We start from the raw sequence: 16,021 nt of genomic DNA on the forward strand, positions 1-16,021 counted from the left end.
TTAGATAGATTTAAATTCATTTGTTGTTTTTTATAGATTAAAAAGGTTTAAGGTTGAGGCAGTCTTGTTCATTTGTGTGTGTTGGTGAAAAGGCAGTTTGAAACCCCCTGAAAGGACTCTGCGCACTTTATGGCTGTTAAGTTTGTAGCTGTGTGACTGCATGACTGCGCAGTTTGTAGCTTTGTGACTGCGCAGTTTGTAGCTGTGTGACTGCATGACTGTGCAGTTTGTAGCTGTGTGACTGCGCAGTTTGTAGCTGTGTGACTGCGCAGTTTGTAGCTGTGTGACTGCATGACTGCGCAGTTTGTAGCTGTGTGACTGCGTGACTGCGCAGTTTGTAGCTTTGCGGCTGTATAGTTTGTAGCTGTGTGACTGCGTGACTGCGCAGTTTGTAGCTTTGCGGCTGTATAGTTTGTAGCTGTGTGACTGCGTGTCTGCGCAGTTTGTAGCTTTGTGGCTGTATAGTTTGTAGCTGTGTGACTGCGTGACTGCGCAGTTTGTAGCTTTGCGGCTGTATAGTTTGTAGCTGTATGACTGCGCAGTTTGTAGCTTTGTGGCTGTATAGTTTGTAACTGTGTGACTGCGCAGTTTGTAGCTTTGTGACTGTGCAGTTTGTAGCTTTGTGGCTGTATAGTTTGTAGCTGTATGACTGCGCAGTTTGTAGCTTTGTGGCTGTATAGTTTGTAACTGTGTGACTGCGCAGTTTGTAACTGTGTGACTGCGCAGTTTGTAACTGTGTGACTGCGCAGTTTGTAGCTTTGTGACTGCGCAGTTTGTAGCTTTGCGGCTGTATAGTTTGTAGCTGTGTGACTGCGCAGTTTGTAGCTTTGCGGCTGTATAGTTTGTAACTGTGTGACTGCGCAGTTTGTAGCTTTGTGACTGCGCAGTTTGTAGCTTTGCGGCTGTATAGTTTGTAGCTGTGTGACTGCGCAGTTTGTAGCTTTGCGGCTGTATAGTTTGTAACTGTGTGACTGCGTAGTTTGTAGCTGTGTGACTGCGCAGTTTGTAGCTTTGCGGCTGTATAGTTTGTAGCTGTGTGACTGCGCAGTTTGTAGCTTTGCGGCTGTATAGTTTGTAACTGTGTGACTGCGTAGTTTGTAACTGTGTGACTGCGCAGTTTGTAGCTTTGTGACTGCGCAGTTTGTAGCTTTGTGACTGCGCAGTTTGTAGCTTTGTGGCTGTATAGTTTGTAGCTGTGTGACTGCGCAGTTTGTAGCTTTGCGGCTGTATAGTTTGTAGCTTTGCGGCTGTATAGTTTGTAGCTGTGTGACTGCGCAGTTTGTAGCTTTGCGGCTGTATAGTTTGTAGCTTTGTGGCTGTATAGTTTGTAGCTTTGCGGCTGTATAGTTTGTAGCTTTGCGACTGCGCAGTTTGTAGCTTTGTGGCTGTATAGTTTGTAGCTGTGTGACTGCGCAGTTTGTAGCTTTGTGGCTGTATAGTTTGTAGCTTTGCGGCTGTATAGTTTGTAGCTTTGCGGCTGTATAGTTTGTAGCTTTGTGGCTGTATAGTTTGTAGCTGTGTGACTGCGCAGTTTGTAGCTTTGCGGCTGTATAGTTTGTAGCTTTGTGGCTGTATAGTTTGTAGCTGTGTGACTGCGCAGTTTGTAGCTTTGCGGCTGTATAGTTTGTAGCTTTGTGGCTGTATAGTTTGTAGCTGTGTGACTGCGCAGTTTGTAGCTTTGTGGCTGTATAGTTTGTAGCTTTGCGGCTGTATAGTTTGTAGCTGTGTGACTGCGCAGTTTGTAGCTTTGCGGCTGTATAGTTTGTAGCTGTGTGACTGCGCAGTTTGTAGCTTTGTGGCTGTATAGTTTGTAGCTTTGTGGCTGTATAGTTTGTAGCTGTGAGTCTGCGTGACTGCGCAGTTTGTTGTTGCGTGAGCGTCAGACAGTGACGGCCCTGCCTGTCTGTCTGTCCCTCTCAGGACTCGAGCGGCGTGAAGCCCTACCTCTTCTGCGACGAGGAGATCCCGGTGAAGTCCGAGGAGGTGGTCAGCCACATGTGGCCGGCCACGCCCTCCTTCTGCGCCGAGCACGCCTACTCCTCCGCCTCCAAGTCCTGCACCCAGAGTAAGAACCCTCCCCCGCCCGCCGTCTGGGGTTAGCGGTATCATCAACACGCGACACCCGAGCCCTTCCTCCCAGAAAGCAAACGTCGCTGTCCCCTGTCTCCCCCCCCCCTCCCCCCCCCCCACCCCCAGACTCAGGGACCCCCCGGAAGCAGCCGCGGAAGACGCCCCTGGTCCCCCGCAGCCTGGAGCCGCCGGTGCTGGAGCTGTCCCCCTCGGCCAAGGCCCAGCTGGAGGAGCTGATGATGGTGGGCGACCTGCTGGAGGTGTCCCTGGACGAGACGCAGCACATCTGGAGGATCCTGCAGGCCACGCACCCGCCCTCGGAGGAGCGCTTCCTGCAGGTCATGGAGGTGGGGGCCCCATTACATTACATTGCATTGCATAACATTATTGGCATCTAGCAGACACTCTTATCCAGAGCAATTTACATTGATTACATTTTTTTTTTTACAATGTTATCCATTTATACAGCTAGATATTTACTGAGGCAATTCTGGGTTATGTACCTTACCCAAGAGTAGAGCAGCAACCTTTTGGTTACGAGCCCTGCTCCTTAACCTCTATGCTTTCATGCCAATCTCTGCCCTTCAACGTAGCTATCCTTACATTATGTTATATTACTTTCATCTAGCAGACACTTATCCAGAGCCACTTACATAGGTTACAGTTTTTTTTACATGTTACCCATTTGTAAAGCTGGATATTTACTGAGGCAACTCTGGGATGAGTACCTCGCCCAAGGGTACAGCAGCAATGCCCCTGCGGGTAATCGAACCTGCAACCTTTCGGTTATAATTGCTGCGCCTTACCACTACGCTACACTGCTATGGCACACCTGCAGGAATTGAATTAACCCCGCTTAGTTTAAAATGATTTAAGAATTCCGAGATCTTTTCGAAGATCTCGTCGCGGACCTTTTTCAGAACGCTGAGGTCAGTGCAAGACGCTGAGACGGACGCGTGGTTAATGGCCGTGCCCCTGTTCCCATGTTTCCCCTGCAGCCGGAGGAGGGCCTGCTGGAGAAGCCGGTGAAGCTGAAGGCCAAGGACTCGGAGAAGAAGCGCAAGCGCAAGCTGGAGAAGGCGGAGCAGCTGCTGCTGGCGGCGGGCGGCGAGGGCCGGCCCAAGTCCAAGGAGCAGCGCAAGGCCGACGGCAAGCCCAAGAAGAAGAAGCTGAAGCTCAGCCCGGACAAGGCCCGCGAGCTGAAGCAGCTGGCCAAGCGGCTGGCCAAGGAGGAGAAGGAGAAGAAGAGGAAGGAGAAGGCCGCCGCCAAGGCCGAGGCCGCCAAGGAGAGCCTGGAGAAGAAGCGCGAGAAGAAGGTGCTGGACATCCCCTCCAAGTACGACTGGTCCGGCGCCGAGGACTCCAACGACGAGAACGCCATCTGCGCCGCCAAGAACTGCCAGCGGCCGTGCAAGGACAAGGTGAGGGAGGGGGCGACCGCGTGCAGAGCTGGTGCAGTTGGGTGGTGCGTTAGTTACAATAATTCTGTGCCAAAGTAGCTGCAATTGGATGGTGCATTAGCTACAGTAATTCTGTGCTGCGGTAGCTGCAGCTTGATGGTGCATTAGCTACAGTAATTCCGTGCTGCAGTAGGTGCAGTTGGATGGTGCATTAGCTACAGTAATTCTGTTCTCCAGTAGCTGCAGTTGGATGGTGTGTTAGCTACAGTAATTCTGTTCTCCAGTAGCTGCAGTTGGAGGGTGCATTAGCTACAGTAATTCCGTGCTGCAGTAGGTGCAGTTGGATGGTGCATTAGCTACAGTAATTCTGTTCTCCAGTAGCTGCAGTTGGAGGGTGCATTAGCTACAGTAATTCTGTTCTCCAGTAGCTGCAGTTGGAGGGTGCATTAGCTACAGTAATTCCGTGCTGCAGTAGGTGCAGTTGGATGGTGCATTAGCTACAGTAATTCTGTTCTCCAGTAGCTGCAGTTGGAGGGTGCATTAGCTACAGTAATTCTGTTCTCCAGTAGCTGCAGTTGGAGGGTGCATTAGCTACAGTAATTCCGTGCTGCAGTAGGTGCAGTTGGATGGTGCATTAGCTACAGTAATTCTGTGCTGCAGTAGCTGCAGCTTGATGGTGCATTAGCTACAGTAATTCCGTGCTGCAGTAGGTGCAGTTGGATGGTGCATTAGCTACAGTAATTCTGTTCTCCAGTAGCTGCAGTTGGATGGTGCATTAGCTACAGTAATTCCGTGCTGCAGTAGGTGCAGTTGGATGGTGCATTAGCTACAGTAATTCCATGCTGCAGTAGCTGCAGTCGGATGGTGCATTAGCTACAGTAATTCTGTGCCGCAGTAGCTGCAGTTGGATGGTGCATTAGCTACAGTAATTCTGTGCTGCAGTAGCTGCAGCTGGATGGTGCATTAGCTACAGTAATTCCATGCTGCAGTAGCTGCTGTTGGATGGTGCATTAGCTACAGTAATTCTGTGCTGCAGTAGCTGCAGTTGGATGGTGCATTAGCTGCAGTAGCTGCAGTTGGATGGTGCATTAGCTACAGTAATTCTGTGCTGCAGTAGCTGCAGTTGGATGGTGCATTAGCTACAGTAATTCCATGCCGCAGGAGCTGCAGTTGGATGGTGCATTAGCTACAGTAATTCCGTGCTGCGGTAGCTTCAGTAGCTGCAGTTGGATGGTGCATTAGCTACAGTAATTCTGTGCTGCGGTAGCTGCAGTAGCTGCAGTTGGATGGTGCATTAGCTACAGTAATTCTGTGCTGCGGTAGCTGCAGTAGCTGCAGTTGGATGGTGTGTTAGCTATAGTAATTCTGCAGCAGGGTAGGTGCAGTAGCTCTGTAGCACAGTGGATTACGACTCCCAAAAAACCCTGTGTTGCTCGTCACTGACAGCGAGGTCACGCAAAGCTGCTCAGTGTGACAGCTGAGTGAACGGAATACTCCTCCAAAACTTCAACCTGGGTGCCTTACCCTGACTCGCCAGTAGAGGGCAGCCAGCTGATAGCTCCAGAGAGAACCTTAGATGGATAGAGATGATTTACAGCTTCTTGTTACTGCTGGCAGTTAACAATATCCAGCAGAGGCTGGATTGTATCGAGTGGGTAAAATCAAAGTCTGCACTGCTAAAGAGTCAGGAGAGATTAACTTCACTCTCTCCCCATTATTTCAAGTGTGTTTGCTGCTTGAGTTCCATGCTTTTTGGAATATTGTTTGAGTCTGTACTGAGTCAGAAAAGGTAGCATTTAATTCCCATTCCAGCTGCTCCAAACAAGATGCTCCACGTTTATTTAGATGTGATGAAATATCATGACATGAAACATGAAAATGTTGGAAAAAAAAAATAACATGCTGAGCTATAAACCAAGTCTCTGAGACTCTGTGGGTAGGTCTGTCTGTGAAGACTCCTACATGATGAGGTTAAGAACTTTCATACCCTCTACATAAATATTTATAAACCCCCACACCACCTAGCATGGGCTGCCAGACAGTGTTACATCAGCACTTACAGCAGAAGTGACATTGCTTTAGCCTAACATGCCAAATTGGAATGTTTCCGTGGTGTCGCTTGTGATGATTCATCATGATGTAGCACAACGACGGCATTTTTTTTCATATGCTTTGTATTCTTTATATATCCAAACCGGTCATATACATACCTGTATGTTTTCATATACATAATGTACTGTGTAGTTCTTATGAAGGTGGTGTGTCTAGCTGTTATGTAGGACATTTCATTGACAGCATCTCTGTTTTGTGCCAGTTTAATTTGCACATTGACCATTATTAGACCATTCTGTCCTACCTTTTGTAGCCAAGTGTAAGGTTACTAACTGATATCTGAAAGACCTGCTGGTTATGAAACGACTGATACTAATGTATCGATTCTCACCTGGCAACGGTGCTGGAACACCTTAACCGGAGCGTCCGATAAGGCATTAATAGGAGGAGGAATGGGGCGAAGGAGTGTTCGGTTCCTGTAATGAGCAGCTCGGTTAATTAGCAACTTCGGCCCCCTCCCTCACCCCAACATCGCCCCAGTAAACACAGCACATTCCACAGTTTAAGAGGGAGCAGCACTCAAGAACTACACTTAGGGAGGCTCTGCACGTGTTGAAGAGCGTTCACAGACAGCGGCGAAAACGCAATTGCAAAACTGTGCGCATGAACCATAAACTAGACATCCAGTAAACCAAAACATGCCCCAGGCTCATTGCTCTCCTCTAAGGGCACAGTGACCATTTTAGCCAAGCTTTTTTTTCCCAGGAGGTTAAATGTTTTCAGCAGGGGTAAAGGTTTTGAGTGTGAATACTATACAGGTATTTCTCCATTTTCCAAATGGTTGTGTTCACCAAGAATGTATAGAGAGAAGGTTGTCCCTGTCACTTTGTGTGGAAACATTTAGGGTGTTTACTCATAAACTGTGTTGTGTGCAGAACTTACTCACCTTGGTAAGAGCAATACTCTGGAAAATGACAGTATGATCATGATCATCAGCAGCAGCTGTTCAGCCTGTTCCCCTCAGTGTAGCAGCATTGGAAAATACAGACCCTGATTAGCAAGAATATTACAGCTGACACTTCTCAGGTACAGTAGGGAGATGTTATGCCCCAGTTATCCAATCAAAGGGAAGTCCAGAGGGGTGCTTTAACAAGCTGTGAGTTATTTGCCACACATTTGAGTACAGTGAAAATCTGACATGTGCAGTACCAGTCAAAACTTTGGACACACCTGATTAAGAGAATGGAAAACACGCAAGGGATTTTGATCTGAAAACTTATGCTTAAATGCTTGAAATTTGTTTCTTAGGCATCAACTTCACTTTATATTTGTCCACGTATGAATTTCCATCACAAAAAAAATTAATTTTAAAAAAGTTTGAAGAATCTAAAATTTAAGACAGTTTTGAACACTTTTTTTGGTCACTGCATAATGACGTGTGTTATTTCATACTTTCGATGTCTTTACTGTTATTCTAAAATGTGGAAAAAACAGTAAAAATAAAGAAGAGTGTGTCCAAACGTTTGTTTGGTACTCTATGCAAAAATATTTCTGGGTGTGTCAACAGAGACAAAGTCATTTAAGAGCTTGTAAATCATGAAATGCTAAAGCACAGAAGCTGTTAAAAAAGTGCAGAGGAGGGCAACAAGACTATTTGCAAGGCTCAGCCTTATAAGTAATGAAGAGAGTCTGTCTCTTTGTTCTCACTGGAAGGGAGCTAGGGAAGCTTTTGACCGGGTGTTTTGCTGCCCCTCCGCAGGTGGACTGGGTGCAGTGTGATGGCGGCTGTGAGGAGTGGTTCCACCAGGTGTGCGTGGGTGTGTCCTGCGAGATGGCGGAGAACGAGGACTACATCTGCTCGGCCTGCTCCCGGAAGGCGGCGCTGGGCGGGGACCCAGCGGCGGTGGGGGGCGGCCTGCTCTGCTCCCCCCAGGGCCTCCCCGTCCTCACCCAGCAGGACCTGCAGGAGAGCAGCTAGCCCCGCCCCGCCCCACCGACTGACCGCCCGCCGCCCCGCTTGCCAGGCGACGGAGGATGACTCGAAAACCGGACCAGCTCACGAAGGCGCCGGACTCAGACAGGTGGAGACGAAACTGAGACCGCTCGAGCGCTGTCGCAGGTGGAGCTCTGAGGATGGCGGCGGGTGGGGGGTCGTAGGTCGTAGGTCAGAGCGCTTCCATCTCCGCACTTTATTGTAGAAGAGATTTGACCATTGCTTTGACCCCCCCGCCACGTCCACACCAGCGGCCAGCAAAGGCCCCCCCATTTCAACCCCACACACAGAGGGCGCTGTGTGCGCCAGACCCGAATTGAGACACATGGCTGGGGGCGGGGTCTGTCGCCATGGCACCAGGAGCTTAGCACTCTAACTGGGGGCCAGATGAGTGGTAAAGGACCCAATGCAGCCATGAGAACGTGGCCCCCCCATCCACTTCTCCGGACCACAGAAGACACGCCTCGGCCTTCCGGTCATTATGAAACCTGTCGAGGACACGCCCTGCGCTCTACCCAACCCTCCACCCTGCCCTATCTACAGTATGAGTCAGTACGTAGGAGTAGGAGAGTGGCTGTATGTAGTGAACGTATTTATAATGTAAATACTGTAGGTTTTAAGTGATTAAATAACAGGAAATGGCTCTCGGTTTCTCTTTTATCAACTTTAATAAACTCTTCCTGCTCAGATGGACAGGGGTGCTGTGATGTGTCTGTGGGCTCGGAAACCCCAGGGGTTAAACCCTGGAGTTTCGAATCTGCTCCAAGTTCCAAACGAATAAAGAATTGTTTGAAATGTAGGGGTGGGTTGTGGTCCTTCGGGTGTGGGTGTGTTTAGGGGGGTCTCTGTGTGTTACGTGGTTCAGCTCCGGGGTGGGGGGTTCAGGAGTGTCGCGCAGAGGTTTCGGCGACTTTCAGCACCCTGCTCAACGTGTGCCCTCTCGCCATGTGGAGAAACTGGCCAACATTTTTCACAAAAACGAGCAGAACGGAAGAGCGAACGTTCAAAAAAAACAATTTACAGACAGCAGAGACAAAGTGACCCTCCATGCTCTCCAGCCATATACCTGTATTTAATAGACCTTTAATTAGGCAGGTGTGGCTCATTACCCAATGGGCTGGTTCACATAGACAGTTATCACGTTAGAATTAAATTCACCTGTATGGGATGGAGCTGATGAGTGAGCTCATTTATTTACATGTTTGGAAATGGAAGACAGCAATCCATAGACATTCAACAAGTGACACTTTAAACAGTTTGGGGGAAAGGGGAAAGTTCCCTTTAACGCGTCTGAACACGCAAACGGTTATCAGCACGCATTCAGTGTCCTCGGCTTTTCCTGTCTGACGGGTTGGCCGTTACCCCACGGCCACCCCTAGGTTTAGGGGTCAGAGAGTGCTTCGTCGTTGCTCTGTGGAGGAATTCCACCCCCAAACGCCGGCTGCTGCAGTCCGGGGCTTCCCCCCTCAGAAGCCAAGACGGATGTAACACATGTCCAGCCGAAATGATTAAGCTAAATAAAAGCGCACCTTAATCCCGAAGGGAGTAGATCATTTCTCGAGGTGGCGGCAGAGGGGTGTGCTCTTTGGCTGATGTGAACTGGTGAGTGTAAAGCCGGAAGATTGCTGTCCCTCCCCTCACCGGCTGTCCTGTTAATGTTGAACGCACCTGCACTCCGTAGCCCCCCACCCGGATTCCGCCCGCGGCCAGCCTGGGTCACACCGGCCACGGTGTCCTGCGTGTGCCTGTGGAACTCTGCCCTGCTCTGGAGGCCACACCATTACGTTATTACACTATTGGCATTTAGCAGACGCTCTTATCCAGAGCGACTTACATAGGTTACAGTCGTTTACGTGTTAGCCATTTATACAGCTGGATATTTACTGAGGCAATTGTGGGTTAATTACTTTGCCCAAGGGTACAGAAGCAGAACCAGCAACCTTTCGGTTACAAGTCCTGTTCCTTGCCTCTACTGCCACACTGCCGCCCACACTGGCTCCTGGCTCCTGAGGGGCTTGGCCAGGCTCTGATGTCTCTCCTGTCCTGTGTGGAGAGAGATCTCTCAATGCCGGGATGTTCCTTGTCTCCCGTCTCTCAGAGAGAACATGCCCTGAAAATCTGGCTGCAAAGTGCAGTTCCGGTCAAAAGTGTGGACACACCCGATTAAGGAAGTGGGAAACATGCATTCAAAGACATTTTGATCAGGAGACGTATGCTTAAATGCTTGAATTTGTTTCTGAGGCATCAACTTCACGATTCATATTTATCTATGTATGAATTTCTTTCCAAATTTTTTTTTTTTTTTTTAAATGGCCATTTTGAATAATGTGAAATATAATAGTGTAATGGTTTTGTTTCTAACACTTTTTTGATCACTGCACAATTCCGTTTGTGTTAGATTTCATAGATTTGATGTCTACTATTATTCTAAATGGTAAAAATAAAGAAACTTGTGTCCAAACTTTTGACTGGTACTGTACGTAGAGCCTAAATTTGAGAAGTGAGGCCACAACCTTGCAGCTTGTTAGTTTGAGTTTTACTAGTTTTCTACAAGCTCTCAAAAGCCACACCTGAGATCTAAGAGACTTCTCATGTATAAAACACTGGTTTTGTGTTTGAGTCAGTTATTCTTAAAAACAAGCTAAGCTGATGTGGGATCAGGGCATGATGTAGCATTGTGACATTGTTTTTGTTTTGTTTGTTTCCGAGGGGTAAACCTACATGCCCACGGGGGGTATCACTGGGCAAACTGGTTCCGCTGGATGTCAGCGGATCCATTAAATTGTAAAACGTGAATATCAGTAAGGCCTGAAGGGAAAAACAAGAAGTCATCTGAGGGAATGCGCCTCGCTCCTGTTTTTCGCAGAAATTCCGTCAGGATGGTATTTCTCAGAAAATATCAAACTCTCGACAAGAATGAGCAAGAGGCTGCCTGTCCCTGCAAAGGATTCTGGGGAAGCTGCAGTAGTTTTCCACTGGAATTCAGTGTTAGCGCAAGCGATCATCATCTCCGAGCTCTTTATTCTTGCTGTTTGTTCAGAGAATGATGGCCGGTTTTCACTTGGCCCTGAAGACCTATCACATGCAATCAGGAGACTGGTCATCTTGTTTCCAGTGGAGAAGGTGTAGACTCAAACGGTAGAAATGACACTTAATAACAAGGAGTCGTGTCCCCTCGAAAGTGAAATGCCTAATGCCTAAGTAATGTTCGCAGCAAATTTCTTATTTAGGATGTTGCGTGGCCTTTTAGGTGTCAGTGATTTAAAAAAAAAAAAAAAAGTCTGTGAATGTGATTCCCAAGAAAGTGTCAAAGTGTTTCACATATAGTTCTGTATGGTCCTGCGGTTTGGAATCTTGAACTCAATTTCCCAATATGCACTAGCAGGAAGTGCTGACACCTCACCCTGCTGACATGCTACTGGGGCGAGAGGTCAAACAAAGGTAAGTGTTTGAGGGCCAGCTCAGTTTCCACACTAAATCTTCTCCCCTCCCTCTTTTTAATGGTGTATTTTAGACTGTTTTGAGTTGTTTGTCCATCCAGACGAACAGGTCCATGGGGTCGGTCCACTCAGGAGTAAACAACTGCTCATCGCACATTCCTCTCCCGAAACAGGACCTGGCCGAACTGGCAAACACACACGGGAGAATTCACCTTTTACCTTTTAGTGTGCTTGTGAACAAAGATGGCCACAAAATCGTAAATTCATGTAGTGCTATAGAAATGTCAGATTTCCAGGCATCTAGGGGAGGTAAATAGGGTCACCTGTAACAAAAAGGAGGACAGCTGTTGTTACTGTTATCAAGCTTTGCTATAGATGCAGAAAGATTACACAAGTTTAAAAGCAAACCATTAAGTAGAACTACAGTTGGTTGCTCAATGTGTCACTCAAGTGCTTGCCTAAGTTTGGCCTTCTACAGAGTTCTTGTAACTCAGAAAGAATGGGCCGTTTGTGAAGCTGGTAGTTTTGGGCATTTCATTGAGGTGGCTCTGTATGCTCTTTTGGAATAACACACACTTTTGGTCACAAGCAGGTTGGAAAACTGCAATTATGGGTCCAGTGAATAGTATTTATAATTACTCAGTATTTTTGCAGTCCGCCTTGTAAAATTTCCAAGTGAGCATAAATTTTGAGGTGTTTTTGTTTGCGTTTTTTGTGCTTCTTAGTTATCAAAGGGCTGAGAGGAAGTCCACCGAAGGACTGAATTACCTTGCTAAATGTTGTCCACTTACTTACCTACATAATTACAGGAAATGAATGAGGACCCAGCCACTGAAACTTGTGTTTAATTCCATGAAATGCTTCCCTCAGTACTGATACGACCACTGCCACCAGCGTATGGCCTTTCTCATGTCTTCAATGGCATACTGTCATACCCATCAGCCTCACATTGGAGCGCCGAGAAAAGCATTAAAAAGCCTTAGGTGCTAAAGGCTTCGACCACCTCTTTATTCCTATTTTAAATAAGAGCTTCTGTTGATAGAGTCAAGAGTTTAGTGCACAAGATGGTGGTTTGTGGTATATAAAAAGCTCAAATTGCTCCAGAATTTGAGCAACTTTTATTCAGTATGGTGCCCTTTACAGTTAGATTATCACAGAGAGCAGTACTGGGGGAATCCAAAGAGACAAACCCGAAGTGAGACTGAGTGAGGAAAAACTGAGAAATGATTCCCTGACACCTTCCAACAGGTGATGGCGATTAGCCCAAAGATGATGAAGACAAACCCAGCCTGCAGATGGTACCCATGCTCTACACTCTATGGCTTTAGCTATAGAACAGAGTAAATGATTTTTTGTTTGTTATGCTTTTTTGTCCTCTGTATGCATTCCCTCTGTTTTGCATCCATCAAATGTACATTAGGCTTATCTCATTACATTACATTATTGTCATTTAGCAGGTGCTCTTATCAAGACCAAGTTATAATTTTATCCATTTTGACTGCTAGATATTTACTGAGGCAACTGTGGGTTAAGTACCTTGCCCAAGGGTACAACAGTAGTGTCCCAGTGGGGAATCAAACCTGCAACCTTTTGGTTATAAGTCCTTGAACCAGCACCTTTTTGGTAAGGAGCCATGCCTGTTACCACTACACCACACTCCTACTACAACTTCACGCAGGAACTCTGAGGCAGGATGAACACAGCGCCCAAATACACTCATATAACAGTTATTTTTCACACTACAGCAGAATGGCCGCCCATTGGAGGATGGGCACTATAGCAACTTGCAGGCACCTGAGGAATCACAGAGGGGCCACAGCTAGCCTATCCACCTCTGGTTGGCAGGACAAAGACAATTTGATCCAATTTGTTTCTAAAAGAGTGCTATAAGGAGACAGTAGCTCTGTTAAATCGGTGGGAGCCAGCCCATTTAGCACTTTATGTCAAGAGCAACCACTTAATCTCAGCCCAGTGCCTTATGGGAAACAATGGGGAGAGAGAGCAGAAAGGACAGGTGTTAATATGATAAAGTTTTCTGTCTATTTTATAAGAACTCTGACAGCAGTATTTTCAACCTATTGAAGATCAAATAATAAGGCAGTTGGATAGGCACACTGTGTAGCATTATAGTAATCAAGTCATAACAAATCCATGGACTAGTTTTTTAGCATCATATACCACCAGAAAGTGCCTAAGTTTGGTAGTACTCCTGAGATGCAAGATGCCTATTCTGGAAATGGTTTTTATGTGAATTCTGGAAGAAAGCTCACAGTCTTTGTTGGGAAAGGCCCTTTGAAGACAATAACACCTCCAAGGGAAGGGTTTGACAGTAGACATGGCAGCTTGCTAAGGGAACATGAGAGACTGCATTTGCCAGGTGAGTTAGGTTCCACTGAATAGCTGCTCCCAGGACAGAGGGCAACAACCCCAAAATGCATAGCTGGATACATTACCATTTAGCAGACAGTCTTATCCAGAGCAACTTACATGTGTTACAATTTTACATGTTATCCATTTATACAACTGGGTATTTACTGAAGCAATTGTGAGTTAAATACCTTGCCCAAGGGTACAGCAGCAGTGCCCCAGCAGGGAATCGAACCAACAACCTTTTGGTTACAAGTCTTGTACCTTACCACTATGCTACACAGCCATGCCTCTCCGTTTGCTGCTCGGTCCCATTCCACGTGGAAACCAGGCTTGGTTCCTGTCAGTTCCACTTGCACTGCAAATACACGCCATGCATTTGTGAGGATTGGAGGTAAAATGGAGATCTGTCTCTCTCCACGGGTTTGACCTGTTGCTCCGCTGTGACCTGGGCAGCCCGCGGGAGAGCTGAGGAGACCGAGGGCCCCTCCACGTGATCACAGCCCAGCAGGCCGGCCCCATCCTTAGCCAAGATCACGATCCGCTGATGAGAATTCCTCCATGTGAGGGAACCCTGTTTCAACATTGCGGTCACAAGCAGGAATATGTCATCCATTGGGTGATTTGCGGACTTCGCCAGTTGTTTCAGCAATGTGAGTGTTATTTTCCTCTCACACACCCCCGTGAAGCACATGGCAGGGTGACCTTCATATAAGACATCAGCTAGTTTCTCCATAGGATGTTGCCAAAATCTGGACTATTCCTAAATGTTTCTAATTCTGGGGTTAATGCAGTACAACTCACTGTTGTAAAGCTTTGTTTGATTGGTATATGGAATGATGGTGTTTGATGGCCTTAGAAAATAATCTAAAAAATTTGTATCTACACTACCAGTCAAAAGTTTGAACACTTTATTTTCACTATTTTCCACATTTTAGAATAATGGTAAAGCCATCAAAACTATAAAATAACACAAATGGAATTATGCAGTGACCAAAAAGTGTTATAAACAAAACTCTTATATTTTTGATTCTTTTTTGGAAAGAAATTCATACATAGGCATCAACTTCACTATTTATATTTGTCTAAGAAACACATTTCAAGCATTTAAGCATCTTTTTACATCCAAATGTTTTTGAATGGCTGTTTCCCATCATCTTCGTCAAGTGTGTTCAAACTTCAAACTGATGCCAGCCTCTCTCTAACTGCTGCGAAACATCTCAGTGTGGTTCCCTCCTGGAACCAGAGAACTAGCAGAGGTACCAAAACCCTGCGTGATAACGCAGCAACTACCAGGGGTGTGCTGGTTCGTTGAGTCCCACTCTGATTTCTCTCTGAATATATCAGTTCAGTTCAGTTTGAGATACTCCAGGGTTTTAGAAAAGTCACACAGACCCTTGACAACTCAGCCTCTTGAAGAAGCATGACTTTTGAGTAGTCACCGTCGTAAAAGCGGGCAGCCTTTTTTCCCCATTCTCTGCCACCTTAGTCAGTAGTGAGCACATTCATTTGCCAGGCCATCGGTTCCAAACTAATCTCAGTTGAATGTTTGTAGTGCATTGTGATGTATGTCTGGCCTGCTGTCAGTTTAAAGTCGTCATGTAGGTGTGGGGAAGCTGGCCAACACTTCTCACATAAACAAGCAGAAAAGAGCAATCATTCAAAAAAAGGCAATAATATATTTTTTAAAAAACTCAACAAACAGACAAAGAAACCAGCCTGTTCAAACAGTCAGCAGAACAAAATGAGCCCCCTGCTCCTCAGCACACACCTGTATTTAATAGGCCTTAAAGCAGGTGTGGCTCGTTAACCAATAGGCTGGCTGACACAGGCAATTACACTGACAAACACTTGCACAATCAACAGTTAACAGGTTTTGAGTGCAATTGGTAAAATAAGATCTGTAATTGGTAGGTTTGAAATGTATAGATGACAAAGGGTCAATTAACAAACGCTTAACACAAACAATTAATATTCAGTTTCTAGGCGGAGGTGAAGGTCCTCCTTCACAGAAGGACTTTCACTCATTTAAACACACATAGCAGTCAGCCATTGAAACCGGGCCATTGCTGAAATGTGCAGCTTGTGGTAACTGAGGGACCAGAAGCCACCATCCTCTCTTGTCAGAAAGGAGGCGAGGCTGTGAGGAGCTGATTGGCTGGGAAGTGGGATGACACTTACTGGAATTGCTCTGTTTATTAACCGAAACATTTTCTATACTCATTAAGCTCATTAGGTGAGAGTGTTGGAGGGGGGGAGTTTAGCAGGTCTTTCCCGGTTTATCTCTCTCTCTCTGTCTCTCTCTCTATATACACATTCTGTAACACTAATATTGTTTGGTATTTGTTGTCGTCACTTTGAACGCAAGCACTACGAGAGACACTGGAACCAGAGTCAAATTCCTTGTATGTGGAGAAGCATGCTTGGCCAATAAAGTCTAATCTTGAATTCTGAATTCTGAATTCTGAATTACAGCAGTGTCCTGCAAAAGAAAGCCAGAAGCATAAATCCATACACAAAGGGAAATCATACTGGCATGTGATGAGTTGTGTTGAAATGTTTTTATTTAACTACCAGCCTGAAAACTCACACATCGTGTCACTTTACTGGCAGCCTGGTCCCTGGGGCACTCACAACTTGCTGCATTGGTCAGACTGTCACAAAATGAGGCTATAAAACTACTTAATAATAAAATGTAA

The 16,021-nt window shown here is 46.4% G+C and overlaps 1 protein-coding gene across 1 annotated transcript in view; it reads left to right on the forward strand.

The window, feature by feature from the left end:
- kdm5a (lysine (K)-specific demethylase 5A) overlaps positions 1–8,208 on the forward strand; it is a 35,764-nt gene extending 27,556 nt beyond the window's left edge. The window contains exons 25-28 of the mRNA XM_036519962.1: positions 1,921–2,065; positions 2,197–2,417; positions 3,069–3,491; positions 7,282–8,208. Coding sequence (XP_036375855.1) covers positions 1,921–2,065; positions 2,197–2,417; positions 3,069–3,491; positions 7,282–7,500 — 1,008 coding nt within the window. The 3' untranslated portion in view covers positions 7,501–8,208. The remainder of the gene's footprint in view (positions 1–1,920; positions 2,066–2,196; positions 2,418–3,068; positions 3,492–7,281) is intronic.
- The last annotated feature ends 7,813 nt before the right edge of the window (positions 8,209–16,021 follow it).

The sequence above is a fragment of the Megalops cyprinoides genome, chromosome 25 (genome assembly GCF_013368585.1).
Source record: "Megalops cyprinoides isolate fMegCyp1 chromosome 25, fMegCyp1.pri, whole genome shotgun sequence".
NCBI classification, from domain to species: Eukaryota; Metazoa; Chordata; class Actinopteri; order Elopiformes; family Megalopidae; genus Megalops; species Megalops cyprinoides.